This window comes from Mytilus edulis, chromosome 2 (assembly GCF_963676685.1).
Source record: "Mytilus edulis chromosome 2, xbMytEdul2.2, whole genome shotgun sequence".
NCBI classification, from domain to species: Eukaryota; Metazoa; Mollusca; class Bivalvia; order Mytilida; family Mytilidae; genus Mytilus; species Mytilus edulis.
The window spans coordinates 87,084,867-87,102,903 of NC_092345.1; the positions used below are offsets into that span (position 1 = coordinate 87,084,867).

Genomic DNA, 18,037 nt, shown 5'->3' on the forward strand with positions numbered 1-18,037 from the left:
TCAACTACTAAATTGTCTATTCTTCTTACCAGCACACTTGGTACAATTAAAAACCTGATAATAAATTGTTCAAATAAGGCCTTCGAAAATAGTGGAATAAATTACTTTTGGAGTGTCAAGAACTCGTTGGAAGTACTTGATAAATTGCATGCTTATATTGGTGATTTTGAATCTGTTCAAAGTTTTGATTTTTCTACCCTGTATACCACATTGCCTCACATTCTCATTAAGAAAAAATTCACACACCTAATTAAATGGGCATTCAAAAAATCAGAATGTGAATATATATGTTCAAACTCTTTTAGGTCATTTTTTAGTAGCAATAAACAAAAAAACTATGTTAATTGGACATGCTTTGATACTATATATGCCCTTGAATTTTTACTAGATAACATTTTTGTTCGCTTTGGGGATTCCGTATATCGTCAGATTATCGGAATTCCAATGGGGACTAACTGTGCACCACTTATTGCGGACCTGTTTTTGTATTGTTATGAGTTACAATTTATGACAAAAATAAGCAAAGACCCATCGAAACAACATCTGATAAACAAATTTAATAATACTTTTAGATATTTGGATGATATTTTGGCTCTCAATAATGACGACTTCAGTATGTATATTAATGAAATTTATCCTGTTGAACTTACTTTAAATAAAGCTAATACTAACAATGACCACTGCCCTTTTCTCGATCTTGATATCTATATCACTAATGGAAAGCTGAATACAAAAATTTATGATAAAAGGGATGATTTTTCATTTCCTATCGTTAATTATCCGTTTTTAGATGGTGACGTTCCCTTGTCACCATCTTACGGTGTTTATATATCTCAACTTGTACGATTCGCTCGTGTATGTAACAATGTTTTAGATTTTAACGAGAGAAATTTATGTATTACTGAAAAATTATTACACCAGGGTTTTCGATATCACAAACTAGTCAAAACATTTACTAAATTTTATCATCGGTATAAAGACATTATTCGTAAATATAGCTCAACATGCAGACTTTTAATACGTTCAGGTATTTCACATCCAATTTTTTATGGTAATATTCTTTATAAAGCAGTCAGTATTCACCTCAGAAACTTACAAAACCTTTGAATAGACTTATTAAGAAGGGATATAATTACGATACTGTTGTCAAGTCATTAAAGATTGCATATTTTGGCGTTAATATTGAGTCATTGATAAGGTCTTTGCATCGGAACTAAACACATTTATTCTAAAAACAGTTGTTGGCATGACACGGGTTATGTTCTTCTCATATATGTTATGATGGTATGATACTAAACCCCTAACGGGAAGGATTGTGCCTGATGTTCATATGATGAAATCATAATCTTTCAGTCAGTTTAGTTGAAGTCTGGAGCTGGCATGTCAGTTAACTGCTAGTAGTCTGTTGTTATTTATGTATTATTGTCATTTTGTTTATTTTCTTTGGTTACATCTTCTGACATCAGACTCGGATTTCTCTTGAACTGAATTTTAATGTGCGTATTGTTATGCGTTTACTTTACTACATTGGTTAGAGGTATAGGGGGAGGGTTGAGATCTCACAAACATGTTTAACCCCGCCGCATTTTTGCGCCTGTCCCAAGTCAGGAGCCTCTGGCCTTTGTTAGTCTTGTATTATTTTAATTTTAGTTTCTTGTGTACAATTTGGAAATTAGTATGGCGTTCATTATCACTGGACTAGTATATATTTGTTTAGGGGCCAGTTGAAGGACGCCTCCGGGTGCGGGAATTTCTCGCTACATTGAACGGACCTGTTGGTGACCCTCTGCTGTTGTTTTTTATTTGGGCGGGTTGTTGTCTCTTTGACACATTCCCCATTTCCATTCTCAATTTTACAGACAAACGTTCACGTAAATTGTCGCAGTCAATGGATGAATTTAATGTGTCAATCAATGGCCACAGCCACACTGTTTTGAATTTTATTCTATTGTGAAAACATTCATGCGCTCAGCTCTATTTCCGGAAAATAATTTACGTAACCGATCTGTATATTAATCACGCCTTCGCCATTTTCTACGATTGTCAAAAGGAATCAAATATTTATTGATTGAATATGAGTCGTTTTGCATCGTTATATCCATCATCACAACGTTCAAAGTCACAATATAGACCACCGCTACCTGGACCACGTCCCTTTAGACCACCGTTTGTAGGACAGCACCAACCTCCCGGTGTATACCAACCAAGAACACCACTTCGTGGTCGTCCCCCGGCACCCCATTTACCACTATCATACGATACCAACTACCCACATCCAAGAGATTCCCTTGGGGAGAAAGGATCCACTTATTTACAAAATCAACAACAGGGGTATAACACTGATGTAGCGTATTCTGATCCATACACTCATGGAGAGTATTTTCAGGCAAACCCGGATCATCAAACTGATCCATTCAACCAAGAAAGTTGGGGAACAGAGCAGACAGTATACTCAGAATTTGAAGAGCAAGAGTCTGCAAACACTGAAACAGAACAAAGTGATCTCGCTTACAATAATAGTGCGGCAGTTTCCTCTGGTTTTGATGGCCATGTGACTCCCATTGCTTTCCGCAGGGGCAGAGGGTTCGCCCGTGGCCAGTTACAGGCAAACAGAGGGAGAGATTTCCAGAATAGACAAACAAGTGTCTATGAAAAACAAAAGCAAACAGAATACTTAGATGATGGGACAACAAACCCATATACTTGGAGCAGTCAAGGGCGGGGACAACACCAGAAAACAAGCAGAGGTTTACCAGAGAGGGGTAGGGGATATTACAATCCTGCTAATAGAGGAAGGATAGAGAAAGATTTACCTTCAAGTAGTAGCATTGATGAAAACAAACAGGACAAAGGTATTTATAATACAATCTTTGTGTTTTGTACACCATAACTTATAGTCGGGGTTCATGTTGCTTGTTCTTTAGTTTTGACTTTTCTATGTTGTGTCATGTGTAGTATTGTTTGTCTGATGGTCTTTTTTCATTTTTAGCCATGGCATTGTCAGTTTATTTTCGATTATGAGTTTGACTGTCCCTCTTGTATCTTTCGTCCCTCTTTTATAAAGTGATCATGATCAACTGTAAGTTTTGGTGTGATATATTTTTGTACATAACAACTGAGACTACTATAACACGTGTTATAGTAGTCTCAGATAACAATGACCATTGTGAGTGTTCTAAAAATGAATATTGTAGGTCCATGTACATTGTAACAAAAATATAACTCAACTTAGTCAGGTCTGCCATTTTAAAGTTTTGTGGAAGTCTGTCAAATTACCATAAAAAGACATTGGGGTACATATATATTTGTTCCTGCAATGCGAGGTACATTGTACATGTAGTTGTTCAAATTAAAGCAAACATGTTTCAAAGGACACTGCTCTCTGGTAATATTTTGTTTTATATAATTAGTTTTCCACACTATTTTTTGTCATGCTTGAAGATATTGACTTGATCAGTCAGGGGACTTACTTAAATGAGTGATTATTAAATCACTGAATCAAGTAACATTATGTTCATAAAGGTTGTACAAATTTATCACTAGACTAAGTGATTTAATTTTATTGTAGTTTTAAATATAGAATACTAATGATCCAGGGACTAATTATGTTTCTAAACTTATCAGAACCAACATCTGTGTTGTCTAGGATGACCAGGTCATGTCAGGTGATGACCTTGCACTGAATCTAGGATAATGACATAAAAATTACTTGTTTAAGTATCATACCTCAATTTCCTTAAAAAAAATCACTTCTTTAAGTATCATTATTCTAATAACCCCCACTAATTTCAACACCCCCGAACAGTGAAATTTTTATCGCGAACAGTAGAATTTTATTACATAATCTGAAAGATGAAACCCTGAACTCAGTTCATTAAGTTAGGCCATTATTATAGCACTTTATCAACTAAAATAGAATTTGCAGCTAAATTATTGCACCAAAGGCATAAACCTTTCTACTTAAAAGAAGCAAAAAGTTATTTTTTTTCAATTTTACTAAATGAAAAGATATTATCTAAACCTATGTGTTTAAAATTTTATTATAACTACAAAATCACAATTTATGACAAAATTTCTAATTTGCTACTTAAATAAGTGATTTAAAAATCACTCATTTAAGTAAGATATTTTCTTTTTGTTTACACCATGTCCACCATGACAAGTTATAGAACAAGTTACAAAATGTAGCATTTTGTTCCAGTATAACGAATTTTTACCCGGTAGACAACATGTATTGCTATGCAATATTAATACTCTGGGAATGTTTGTAATCAAGTTTTTCTTATACAATTTTCATTTAGGCATTTTCTTGCCATTTAATGCAAGACCTTCAGGAATAAAACTTCTTTAATATTCATAGCCCATTGCTTTCTATAAAAAAATGCACTTTTCTTTTTGATCTGGCAGAATAAGTGGTTATATACCAACATGACCAAAAATTAATCAATAGTACTTATGATGCCTAGTCCTTGATCTAAAGCTGATCAAATTTAAGGTGCAGGTAAAGAAATAGTTTAGATAAGACTCATTATTATATATACATTTATTTCCAATTAATTTTATTTCTTCCAGAGTGATGATTGTTAGCAAAAGTAATGGTTTATTGTCTGTTTTCTGTTTGATCTACAGAAAAACTGTGTGACTCGTTTATCATATTTATTATACGACCGCAAAAATTTTAATTTTTTGGTCGTATATTGCTATCACCTTGGCATCGTCGTCGTCGTCCGAATACTTTTAGTTTTCTCACTCTAACTTTAGTAAAAGTGAATAGAAATCAATGAAATTTTAACACAAGGTTTATGACCACAAAAGGAAGGTTGGGATTGATTTTGGGAGTTTTGGTCCCAACATTTTAGGAATTAGGGGCCAAAAAGGGCCCAAATAAGCATTTTCTTGGTTTTCACACTATAACTTTAGTTTAAGTGAATAGAAATCTATGAAATTTTGACACAAGGTTTATGACCACAAAAGGACGGTTGGGATTGTCTTTGGGAGTTTTGGTTCCAACAGTTTAGAAATTAAGGGCCAAAAAAGGGCCCAAATAAGCATTATTCTTGGTTTTCGCACAATAACTTTAGTATAAGTAAATAGAAATCAATGAAATTTAAACACAAGGTTTATGACCACAAAAGGAAGGTTGGGATTGATTTTTGGAGTTGAGGTCACAACAGTTAAGGAATTAGGGGCCCAAAGGGTCCAAAATTAAACTTTGTTTGATTTCATCAAAATTTGAATAATTGGGGTTCTTTGATATGCTGAATCTAAACATGTACATGTACTTATATTTTTGATTATGGGCCCAGTTTTCAAGTTGGTCCAAATCGGGGTCCAAAATTAAACTTTGTTTGATTTCATCAAAATTTGAATAATTGGGATTCTTTGATATGCTGAATCTAAACATGTACTTAGATTTTTGATTATAGGCGCCCAGTTGACCAAATCGTGGTCCAAATTAAACTTTGTTTGATTTCAACAAAAATTGAATCCTTGGGGTTCTTTGATATGCTGAATCTAAACATGTATTAAGATTTTTGCTTATGGGGCCAGTTTTCAAGTTGGTCCAAATCGTGGTCCAAAATTAAACTTTGTTTGATATCAACAAAAATTGAATCCTTGGGGTTCTTTGATATGCTGAATCTAAACATCTATTTAGATTTTTGATTATAGGCCCAGTTTTCAAGTTGGTCCAAATCGGGGTCCAAAATTAAAATTTGTTTCATTTCAACAAAAATTGAATATATGGGGTTCTTTGATATATGCTGAATCTAACCAAGATTTTTGATATTTGGGCCCGGTTATCAAATTGGTCCATATTGAGGTCTAAAGGGTCCAAATTGAACTTTATTTGATTTCATCAAAAATTGAATTCTTGGGGTTCTTTGATATACTGAATCTAACCATGTATTTAGATTTTGCATATTGGACCATAATAGATAAATGTCCAATTTAAAAATTTTATGTTTTTAAGTTTAAGTTCTTAGACCACATTCATTCTGTGTCAGAAACCTATGTTGTGTCAACTATTTAATCACAATCCAAATTTAGAGCTGTATCAAGCTTGAATGTTGTGTCCATATTTGCCCCAACTGTTCAGGGTTCGAACTCTGCGGTCATATAAAGCTGTGCCCTGAGGAGCATCTGGTTTACCTATATATACATGTACCAGAAGAAAAGTGAGAATGAAAGAATCTGTTGTGTACATGCAATGTAAATATTCATATTTATTTACAAACAAAATCTGTTCTTTATTTCAGAGCCAATGACTAAGCAGACTTCATTATTATCAAAAGATGGAACTGACAGTTCATCAGCCACACAAGAGTCGAATAAACAAGCAGTTAAAACAAAGACAACAGTGCAACATGCCACAGAACCTAAAAACAGTGTGCAAACTTCAGTCTCGGAGACATCAGGACTTCCAGGTCTTTGTACACAGACTAATGTGTCCAACATAACTAAACCAGCAACTTCAGAACAATCAACTCAAAAACTAGAAAATCTATCATTAAAAACAGATCAATCAAAGACACCAGTGTCTCAGCCAACTGTCTTGTCAAGTCCATCTTTTATGAAAAGCAGTCAATCATCAAGTATAACATCAGTTGTAAAGAGTCCTGCAGTTGTTAGTAGTACCAGTCAGCACAGCTCTGTAAAGAGTCCTGCAGTTGTTAGTAGTACCAGTCAAAACAGCTCTGTATCAAAACTATCTGTTTCATCAAGTCTTGGTTCTTCTCATGCTCCTCCGACCAGTAGTGTACACAGCACCAAGCCTGTCTCATCAAGTCTTGATTTTATTTCCTCTCAAACTCCTGTGACCAGTAGTGTACACAACACCAAGCAGTTATCAACCACAGCTACCACTGCTACAAGTACAGCCAACAAAGTCATAACTACAGAGGATTCAGCTATGGTGACAGGAAGTGATAAATTAATAGCATCATTTGCACAGAGTTTATTGTCTAGTGTCAAATCAGAAGAATCCATCATAAGGACACCAAAGTATACTTTACCACCATTTCACCCAAATTCTGCTCTCCTAAGTAGTAGTTTAAGTGCACTTTCATGTAATCAGCAAATTCCAACTAGTTCACCACAGTATAATAACCCAAATGGATCACAGAGTCCATTACTACAGAGGAGTCCTCGTCAAACACCACCGTCTGTATCACAAAATGTTCAGTCTTCACCTGGACCCCAAAATACACAGTCTCCAGTCATGCAATCATTTAAGTCATCGCCTGGACCAAAGAATGTGCAGTCTCCTATAAAACATGGTTTTCAGTCACCCTCTGTATCAGAAAACAATCAAAGTACTGTCAGTCGAGGAGAGTTGGATAACAGTGTTTCTCAGTATGAAATAAAGGAAGAAACCCATGAAGAGGCAGAGGAAGAAGATTCAGATGAGGAAGTTGACACTGGTTTCTGTCAGTACTGTAACATTAACTTTAATAACCCAGATGTAAGTTATACTTAACATAAAGAGGGCCAACTATAATGCCATTGTAAATAAAGAATCTGATGATATTGTAAATAAACATTTATTTGTTGGTAACAAGCCAAAACAGAGATTTGCTTTTTAAGATAAACCTGCATCGTAGAAAAAAATCTTTTAAATGCAGCCCTTTTGAGTCTAGAACAAAAAAATATGCGAAAAATTATGGCTTTTGTTCTGAGCATCTTAAAAGGTCAGAGTGCATGTTTGATTTGAATTATAATGTATGTTGGTGCTGATCAGTTGTAACAAAATGATCAAATATCAATGAATATAAGGATGATGAATTAAACTAAATTTGGGCTAGTAAAGATATATATATGTTAGATCTGCAAATTTGCAATTGGAATTTTTTCATGCAAAAATGTAAGCTACATGTAGATGTAAATACATGTACACCTATAGATAGGTGTATTATAAGAATATTTTATTTTGCAGTCATACTGGAAACACACAAGAGGTTTATTACACACACAGAAGCTGATGGATTTTGAGAGAAAAAAGAAAGATGAAGGAGAAGACTTCTTCAAGACAGAGACAGTAGATGCTGGTAATAGGTTTAAATTCTTATTCATCAAAATAATATTGGCTAGTGAAAAGTAAGATCACTAAACTCTGAGGAAAATTCAAAACGGAAAGTCTCTAAATTAATCAAATGTCAAAATCAAAAGTTCAAACACATCAAACAAATGGACAACTGTCATATTCCTGACTTGGTATATATAGGCAATGCCTTATGTAGAAAATGGTGGATCAAACCTGGTTTTACAGCTAGCTAAATCTGTCAGTTATGAGTGGAAAATTTAGTATTACAAAGATGTTATTGGTAATTTTATTATTCAGGGATGATTCTTGATCATGGTCACATTGAATAAACCAAAATTTGATTAGAAGCTTTTGATTGGTGATCATTCAATGAAATTCATTTTGTCAATCATCTGTTAAGGGGTCAATAATGTAATAATTGTCACATAGCCTATTAGGACTTAGTATAGTATGCATGCTTTGGTTCAATAAATTCCATAATACTGTAATCATCAGTAACTCCTTTTATATGACGTTAATGTATTTGCTAACATAGACAGAAATACTTTATAAATACAGGTCCAAAATATGAAAGGAGAGATCAGCAAGGAAAAAGAATTCTATCAACAGGAGAAAGACAACAACTCGCAGAAGAAAACAAAAAGTCTTTACATGAGAGACTGCAGATGGTTATGAATTCTACTGGTGAGGCTGGAGATGGGGCAGATTATGATTTTAATAATGCCAACTGGATGGATGCAGAAGTAGAACTAAAGCCAAAGATACCTGCTTGGGAAAAAGATCTTAATCCTAATGATGTTGGCAAGGAACAGTTCCCTGATGAATTCTATTGTGAGGTATAATACAGTATACAGGTTTCATTAACTGTAGTAAAAAGAGTATTTAAGAAAGTCAAATGCAGTTTATGATATATTATTTTCTCTCTAGAGGAAACTATTTATTATGGAGAGTTGAATTGCCCATATTGACTGCGTGAGATTTAAAATCCACCAGCTATTTTTTTTTTTTATAGTAATAAAAATGAGGAAATGTGTTGTGTTGAAGGCCGTACATTGACCTGTAATGGTTTACTTTTTTTAAAATTGTTAGTTGGATGGAGAGTTGTCTCATTGGCACTCACACCACATCTTCCTATATCTATAATTGCCTATTAGACAACTCTAGCTCTACACCAGAGATCAAATGACATAGAAGTTCACAATTATAGGTCACTGTACTGCCTTCAACAATGAGCAAACTCGAACCACACACATTACAACAATGAGCAAACCCAAACCACACACATGACAAATGTAAAACCATTCAAATGATAAAACTATCAGCCTGATTTATGTTCAAAACAAATCAACGAAAAACAGTCTAATAGTTGTTTGTGCTGATTGAAACTGCAAAATTCCAAGTATGATGTTAATGTATTTACAAATGTTTGTTTGCCATTTCAATTTCTTCTTTCACCAACTATTACAGGGATTTCAAACAAAATCTGTTGCAAAAACTATGAAATTATTGTCGTTAAGTATTATGACATTTTTGGTAAAGTAGTGTCCAAAGCCACAATGTATATATATATATATATATATATATTATAGGTTTGTGATGTTAGATGTACTGGATCTGTAACCTTCAAGATGCATGTTGAGGGGAACAAGCACAAAACGGTATGCATAAGTTTAAAAAATATTTATGGACTGTATGTGATAAAAGTTGTTTGTTCATAATAGTTCAAAGGTTTTTTTTTTTAAATGTACTTTTAAATGTACTATACATCTTCTTAAGTATTGATGACATTTTGTTATAATTCTAATATGATTTGCATATCTATAAATATTTTAATCTGATTGTTTACTATGTTAATACTTTGATAGACTATTTTTGCTGAAACTGCTTTCAAAACCTATGTTTGAATTTCACTGTGATACAGTTCAAAAGAATTTGTGGGTTACAAAAAAGTTTACATTAAAAGTAAAAATGAGAAATGTTTTCATGAAAAATAAAAAATAAAACATTTTAAAAATGTGATGTTTAAACTAGGTACTGTGGATTCATTTATTTTCGTGGGTATCCAATTTCGTGGATAGTGAAAAAAAGACGTTTCGTGATATACGTAAATTCATGGATCGCTGATAACAAAAAAAAAATTCAGATACATAATTCGTTGATTTGTTTGATCATATAACCTCCTTGGTTTAATCAATAATAAAACAAACAAAAAAGAAGGAATTCATTGAAAAAGTTTTGAATTGTCAAAATCCTCGCTTGGTCATTTTAGGTTAAAGTGTTCATTGAAAATTTCTATTACAATAATGGACAAAGACAACTTATTATTTGTTTGTTTTACAATTTATAAATGCTTGTCGGAATTCTATAAGGCAATCAAAACTTAATGATTGAAAGCTCATTTCCCTAATCACGATATAATAAACAGTCATATAAGTAAAAGGTGTGAAAATAAATGTTCCTGTCATAAACAATATTACCTACGGGCAATATCCCCGTACTTAATCCTATTGATTTTCAATCACTAGTAAACCAAACTATGACACGGTAATTAACAACTTGCAGTTATTTTCCATGAACAGTTTTAATCAATTTTAAAAAGTAAATTATCACTGATATCAAGGCTTCCAAAAAATATTTGAGCCAGCCGGACATTTCATATCTGATCCCGATTTTAATCCCTCAAGACTTAGTCACAAAAGGCAATTATGGTAATCAGATGGCCATTCCAATGATTGACATTACATTTTTCAAACTTTACTTTGATATGATATGAATTTGATGTTAGGATGTTACTGTTAAATTGGCAGTGCATCATTCAAAGTGTGCCCATCACCGTGCTCATATCTGCCAAAGACTTTTTATTTGTGCAAAATGACATTGTCAAAAACTTTACTTTCGTTTTCAACCGGATGTTGACTTGACAATGGTAAAACATGGACCATAAACGGATACGTAAAATCCGTGTATTTTTACAAAGCACGACTGAGAGAAGAAGCTCTTTCCACGTTATTTCTTCAACAAAATACTTGAATTGAACGTTAGATACAGGTATCATTGATAATTTTAGCATTTTTGAAGAAATGTAGGATGCATTATTAAATTTCCCACCTGTGCACATGCGCACACGTGTTCTAGTTCATACGACATAATTCTGACAATTTTTTATTTAAAACCTTAAAATTTTTCATCAAACCATGTTGATAAACTAATTTCTACTAATTTTAATCTTTTGAACGAAATCAATTAGATACAAACCGCTGAAATGTAAGAAAATAATTGTGATTAAACCGATCAATTTATACGATGTCGGTACTGAACATAGTTCACCTGTCACCTGCACAGGTAGATTTCAGCAGTTCAACTACTAATTAGCCTTGATTAAAATTAGAAAGTATTGAAGTAGGTGTTGTTTTGATAGTAATTAATCATCATGTCACATTTATGACCGGAAATGTGTTGATGTTAAAGGCAAAAGATTGGGTCAAAAAGATCGTGAATTATGTAAAAATGACCGAAAAAGCCTTGAAAAATAAAAAGTATATGACCGTTTCATGCTTTGCCCAGCCGGACTTTTACCGGACATTATACAAATGACCGGAATATATGACCGTTTTGGAAGCCCTGACTGATATTCGATATATTTATTATTGATTTAATTAAACTACTTGTATCTTCTTTCAATAAAAAACATGTGTTATGTTACAATGTTTATCGCTAGTCAACACTTTACTAGAACTGCATAACATAACCGGAAATATAAACATCGGACTCCATACACATTTATCAGGATTATTCCTTGTTGAATTCTTAAATTCGTGGTTCGCTGTGACCCACGAAACCCACGAAAATTGGTATACCACGAATAAAAATAAATCCACAGTAACTATTTCAGATAGTCAGTTTTTGTAAGATCTGATAGTCTCACCAATTACATGTACATGTGTCAACAATTAAGATTAAAAAGATGACTTCATAAATTCAAATTTCTAATTAGGGACCAAAAAAGGGGCTCAAAAAAATCTCTCTGAAACTAAACCACAAGTTTCCATACCATGAAGGGATGGTTAGTATTGACTTTGGGGGATTATGGCTCAAAATGTTTCGGAATTAGGGGCATAAAAGGGGAAAAACTGGGTATTTCTGGTCAATGGACAATTAAGACCATTTAAAAGCAGTGTAGGGGAGGTAATTCTAAAATATTTAATATACAATGTTGGGTATGTTCGGATCTACCTCCCTTGCACTACTTGTATATTATGCATAAAGAAATGTCAGGTTTTGGACATATTGCAAAAACAAGAGGGGGGTGAAAGTTGTTTTCAATTTACTTTTTTTCAAATTTCTCAAATTCTGTATTTTTGAAAAGTTAAAAGAAGAATTTTTTAATTGCACAATATGGGGAATAGATTTGTAAGATCTTGACATTTGTTTTGTGTCAGAAACTCATATTATGTCAAAAATTTGATCGCAATCCAAATTCAGAGCTGTATCAAGCTTGAATGTTGTGTCCATACTTGTCCCAACTTTTTAGGGTTCGACTTCTGCAGTTGTATGAAGCTGTGCCCTGCGGAGCACTTGGTTTTACTAGTCCTAAAAATATTTTATGTTACGAAAATCCCTGAATCATTGGTTCAATAAGGTTTAAAGTCCCATAATTAACAAGATAAGTATCAAGACTTGCCGATTGTTAAAGAATGTATAATTAGCAATCTCTTACTGATATTACTGTGGATTCATTAATTTTCGTTGGATACCAATTTTCGTGGGTTTCGTGGTTACAGGTAAACCACGAAATTAAATGTTCCACGAATGACAAATTTGCTATGGGCTTATAGGAAGACTGCATCAAAACCACGAAATTAAATATCCACGAACATCCAAGTTTTCCCTTATCCACGAAAATTGGTACCCACGAAAATAAATGAATCCACAGTAACCAATGCACCTTAGGACAGGAGGCCTTTAAGTTGATACTGGAAATGTTGCAAATGACAATGATGAAATTGGTTATTCTATAATAAAACTTATATAATAAACAATATTTATCAGTCTAATTACTACAGTTGTATTTCTTTCAACAAATTTGAGGTAGAAATTATTGTGATCACTTCAAACCTTCGGAATTTTATTCTGGTGAAAGTTCTTCCATGTTTGAATTTTCATCAATATATATCCATTCTGTTGTATATTATGGAGTTTGTCCATATCAACCAGATTAATTTTCTCACTTGATTCGGTACAGTGAAAGTGAGAAAAGCAGTTTGAGTTGAGATGACCTTTGATAAAATGTATCTGTTTATTGCTATTTTACCTATGACGACATTGTAGCATTTAATGACAACGGCACTTGCACCCTTAGTTTCTAGCAATAATTTTTTATATCACTCTACTGTGTTGAAAAGGAAATTATCAGTCAGTAAAAGCAAATGAATTTTTTTGTAAAATAGCGATAATATATGAAATACAAATTTTAAGGTATAGATTATCCTTTACAGTGCAATTAATACAATGTCAGATTATTGTAATTGCATTATATTTCGCAATTCTTTTGATTAATTTTATCGTATAAACAGTTTGAGTTTTCTGCTGCAAACTAATTGATGTTTGTTCAGTTTTATTTTTATGCCCCACCTACGATAGTAGAGGGGCATTATGTTTTCTGGTCTGTGCGTCCGTCCGTTCGTTCGTTCGTCCGTTCGTCCGTCTGTCCCGCTTCAGGTTAAAGTTTTTGGTCGAGGTAGTTTTTGATGAAGTTGAAGTCCAATCGACTTCAAACTTGGTACACATGTTCCCTATGATATGATCTTTCTAATTTTAATGCCAAATTAGAGATTTTACCCCAATTTCACGGTCCACTGAACATAGAAAATGATAGTGCGAGTGGGGCATTCGTGTACTGAGGACACATTCTTGTTAAAATTTATTATCAATTTTGAACAAGTACAAAAAATTAATATAAGAAATTCAATGAAAATTTTTATGTGAAAGTAATCAAAAAAGATGAGTATGAATTTGATAATGAAAAAAAAATAAAATTTTGTCATTGGAAGTCTGCTCTAAATATCGCACTGCATTGATTACTCTCACCAATGGTTGGTCGTAAACTAATGAGATCAACCATTTGTAACAGAGTACATCAGTTACTCTTTTTGGAGATTAGTGGTTTTAACTGAGATCTACCAATATGTAAGAGTACCGACGGTCCATACTCTTCAGATTTGAAGATTGATGTTTTTCTCTAAGATCTTCCAATCTGTTAGAGTATATAAGGTACTGGTGCTCTAACTGTAGGTTGGGTTTTCAAAGAAATCAGCCATTCTGTGATTGAGTAATTCAGTTACTCTAACTGATTGGCTGGTGGTTTTCACTCAGGTCCACCATTCTGCAAAAGAGTCAATCAGTTACTCTTATTAAAGACTGGTGTTTTTTCACTGAGGTCTGCCAGTCTATGTAAAAGTAAATCAGTTATTCTTACTAAAGATTGATGGACCTTGATGAGATCTGCCAGTTTGTCAAAGTGTAAACTATATACTCTTATTGAAGATAAGTAGCTTTCACTGAGACCTACTGGTCTGTGAAAGAGTAAATTAAATGCCAGTTCTCTTATTGAGGAATAGTGGTTCTACTCAGACCTGCCGGTCTGTGAAAGAGTAAATTATATACCAATGCTCTTATTGAAGATTTGTTATTTTCACTGAGATCTACCAGTCTATGGAAGATTTGATCGGTTATTCTTAATGATGATTTCCACTGAACTTAACAAGTCTGTGATATATAGTACTGTAATTTAGAAATAATGGCGTAATTTTTCATTGCAATTTAAAAAAAATGGACTATGAGATTAATTACTGCGATTATTAAAAACTATTAATTTTAGATTTTTGATGATGTTAACTAACTTACGTCATTTCAAAGACACTTCCTTTATACTTAAACAGAACAGAAATGTATTTGCTGACAATTGATAAAGGTTTAAAAAAAATATGAAAGAAAGAAACTTCATGGTTACATTAATGTAGCCAGAAATTAACATTTGTGACAATTAATAAATACTTTCCAATGTTGGTACAAATACTGACAGAAAACTGAAAATTACTGGTGATTATATTGTACATAGCTGTTGACTTTAATTGTATTAACTTTATTGCTAAGTTAGTAAATGTCGTAGGAGAAATAAACCTGAAATTTAGAAAAAGAGAATTATTTGAAAAAATAATGTCATTACAAGTTTTTATGAATAGATAGATTATGTCCACCATACCTAAAAATGGATAGATTATGGTTAAAGTGAGAAATTATCAGCCACTACAAGAATTGAATTAATTCATCTTGCATGATTTTCACATAGATTTGAAACAAAAAAATGCATACTTAAAGTATAAAGTTCTGAAAATTAAAATACACCGTATATAATTATATAAAATCTGAAAATCTGAAAAGTTGTGCTAATTTATACATTTTGTGACTATATATTCCAAAATGAGATTGGCACAATTTAAAATTGAACGGTTCGCGTCATTAAGCAGAGAAACAATGTGAAAGGTGAGAAATGTATGTTAATTGTGATTGGTCAGTTATGATAACCAGTTAAAATGGGACATTAATAGAAATTTTGTCTTTTGAAGTTAAATTTGTGTATTGACAAAAGTATCTGACAATAGCTATATAATTTCCCTCACCAATTTTTAATTTTGCTGCATTTCATTGACAATAGAAACTTTCTGTCAATATTCGTTGTGTGATATTTCTTAAGATAAATTTATTTTGTATGGCAGTAACTGTTATTTGAATTTTTTTCACTCATACAACTGTAAAAGAGGCCTTAACATTATAAGTTTGATCTTGTATAAATTAATAGTTTGTTTAGATTAAAATTAAGATGCATAGTAATTGGTACTCATAGAAGGACATGCAAATTGGAAATGGAAATTGAAAGTGCTTGCAACTTTAACTGACTGTTTCACTAAACTAGAATAGAAAGTGTAGAGTATTTTTTCTGATGATTAGAAATTTAATGAAGAAACATTTAAACAAAACAGGAAATTTACCTTTTGTTCAATTTTGTATCTTTTCAGAAAGTTGACAAAGGTAATATACAGACTATGGTAACAGATATTATAAACAGGACAGATATGGAACTGTGTTGAAATAAGAAATTATGAAGAAGTCTTCATTTCAATTGATATTTTCTAGCAGGAACTATTAAATGTTGTGTATTGTGTAACTGTTTGAAACTTGGAACAAAAAAGAAATCGCTTAGGAATGAATCTCTACATTTATAAAATGAGTTGGATATTAATTTTTCTTGTTGACAGACAATATTCCATGTCAAAGATCATTGACATACAAATTATTTTAAATCATATTAAAAAAGAAAAAAAAGAATATGCTGAATTTTACTTATGCTTTAGTTATTTTTGGTATGAATTACTTGTTTATAAATTTAAAGGAAGAAAATTTTCATTATTTGTCCTTCAGAAGAATACCAGTGTTTTTCTCTAGAAACTCTAATTGGTTTATCATATATAGAGACTCTAGAAAGAATACTGTTTCTGGAGAAAACAATGAAAATTTTCATATTCATTGATATCATGTGCCAATTGCAATACCAAAAGAAACAAGATGTGAACATAATATTGAACACATAATACCCTAATGTTAAACATTGAAGATTGTATGATATATCTTTCTGTTATATTTTTAGCTGTTAGCGGGAAGACAACTTCTCTTACTGCAGTCAACATTAAACTTGTACCATGTGACAGACCAGCTAAAATTACAAAAACCTTTGAGAATATGCCTGAGCCATTGATAGGTAAAGTTAATTAGTCTCTTATTACTCATCACAGTCATCAAATGAACATATAAGCTATTCAATATGCAATTGTACAATATCTGGCTGTGTATAGTACGCAGTAATGTATAGTCCACACTCCCTTTTCATCCCCCAACATATTGAAAAAAATAATGAACGAAATAAAATAAAATAAGGGTCTGGAATAAACATTATTGAAAAAAAAATATTTAGAGAAAAAAACACCAAAAACAGTCTATAGTTGTGTATAATCCACACCCCTTGTACCAACTACATATTTTGGGTGAAAAAGTACTGACTATACATGACCAAATAGGGTATTTATATACACAACTATATGCAGATTGTTTTCTGTTGAAAATTTCTGTATGTTTAGATTAGTCTGAAGACTCGTCACATCTGAGATAGGATATAAGTGTGTGGATCACAACATCCTAAGTATACACGTGATCAAACAAGAAACCTTCTAGTCTTTTTATTATAGTAAAAAAACATTTCTAAAAATTTTCTCAGTTTGCTTTTTTGTCAGAATTTTTCCTACCAGACGTTAGAATCTCTAGATCCAATACAAGGTCATTTGGTTACCATCAAAGATCCAATACCAGGTCATTTGGTTACCATCAAAGATCCAATACAAGGTCATTTGGTTACCATCAAAGATCCAATACAAGGTCATTTGGTTACCTTCCAAGATCCAATGCAAGGTCATTTGGTTTCCATCTAAGACTAATCCTAAGAAAATGATGTAAATTTGTGAGTCAAGACATATTTTTAAGAGATTTTAATTATATAAGCTAATAATGTCATTATTTTTTATTTTCCAGGTTTACAGTATGTAACAGAGTTTCAGAAACAAGATGAGAAACAGGCATCTAAATATGTGTGCAACATGTGTGAATCTAAGTGTGATGGTAACTCTATCTTATCACATATCTCAGGAATCAAACACAGAATACGTTATTTTGTAAGTGTACATGTACTACATATGTATATTTGAATTAAAACTTCACTATCTGCTATTACCTTTAAAAAAAAAAAATACATTCAGTTGTAGCCATTATGTTTAATTTCCTGTTATATTTTCTATCAATCAGATGGAAATCTCTCTAAGATTTTGAAGTATTATTTTTACATTTTTTTTTAACTATCTGTTCTTAAACTGCAGTGAAGAAAAACTGAGG

General features: G+C 32.4%; 1 protein-coding gene across 3 annotated transcripts in view; it reads left to right on the top strand.

Annotated features, from left to right (window-relative positions):
* The first annotated feature begins 1,998 nt into the window (after positions 1-1,998).
* Positions 1,999-18,037, top strand: part of LOC139513276 (uncharacterized) — a 70,488-nt gene continuing 54,449 nt past the window's right edge. For all 3 annotated transcript variants that reach the window (XM_071301620.1, XM_071301622.1, XM_071301621.1), the window contains exons 1-7: positions 1,999-2,852; positions 6,258-7,462; positions 7,934-8,045; positions 8,600-8,877; positions 9,631-9,709; positions 16,746-16,856; positions 17,681-17,820. In XM_071301620.1, coding sequence (XP_071157721.1) covers positions 2,075-2,852; positions 6,258-7,462; positions 7,934-8,045; positions 8,600-8,877; positions 9,631-9,709; positions 16,746-16,856; positions 17,681-17,820 — 2,703 coding nt within the window. In that variant the 5' untranslated portion in view covers positions 1,999-2,074. The remainder of the gene's footprint in view (positions 2,853-6,257; positions 7,463-7,933; positions 8,046-8,599; positions 8,878-9,630; positions 9,710-16,745; positions 16,857-17,680; positions 17,821-18,037) is intronic.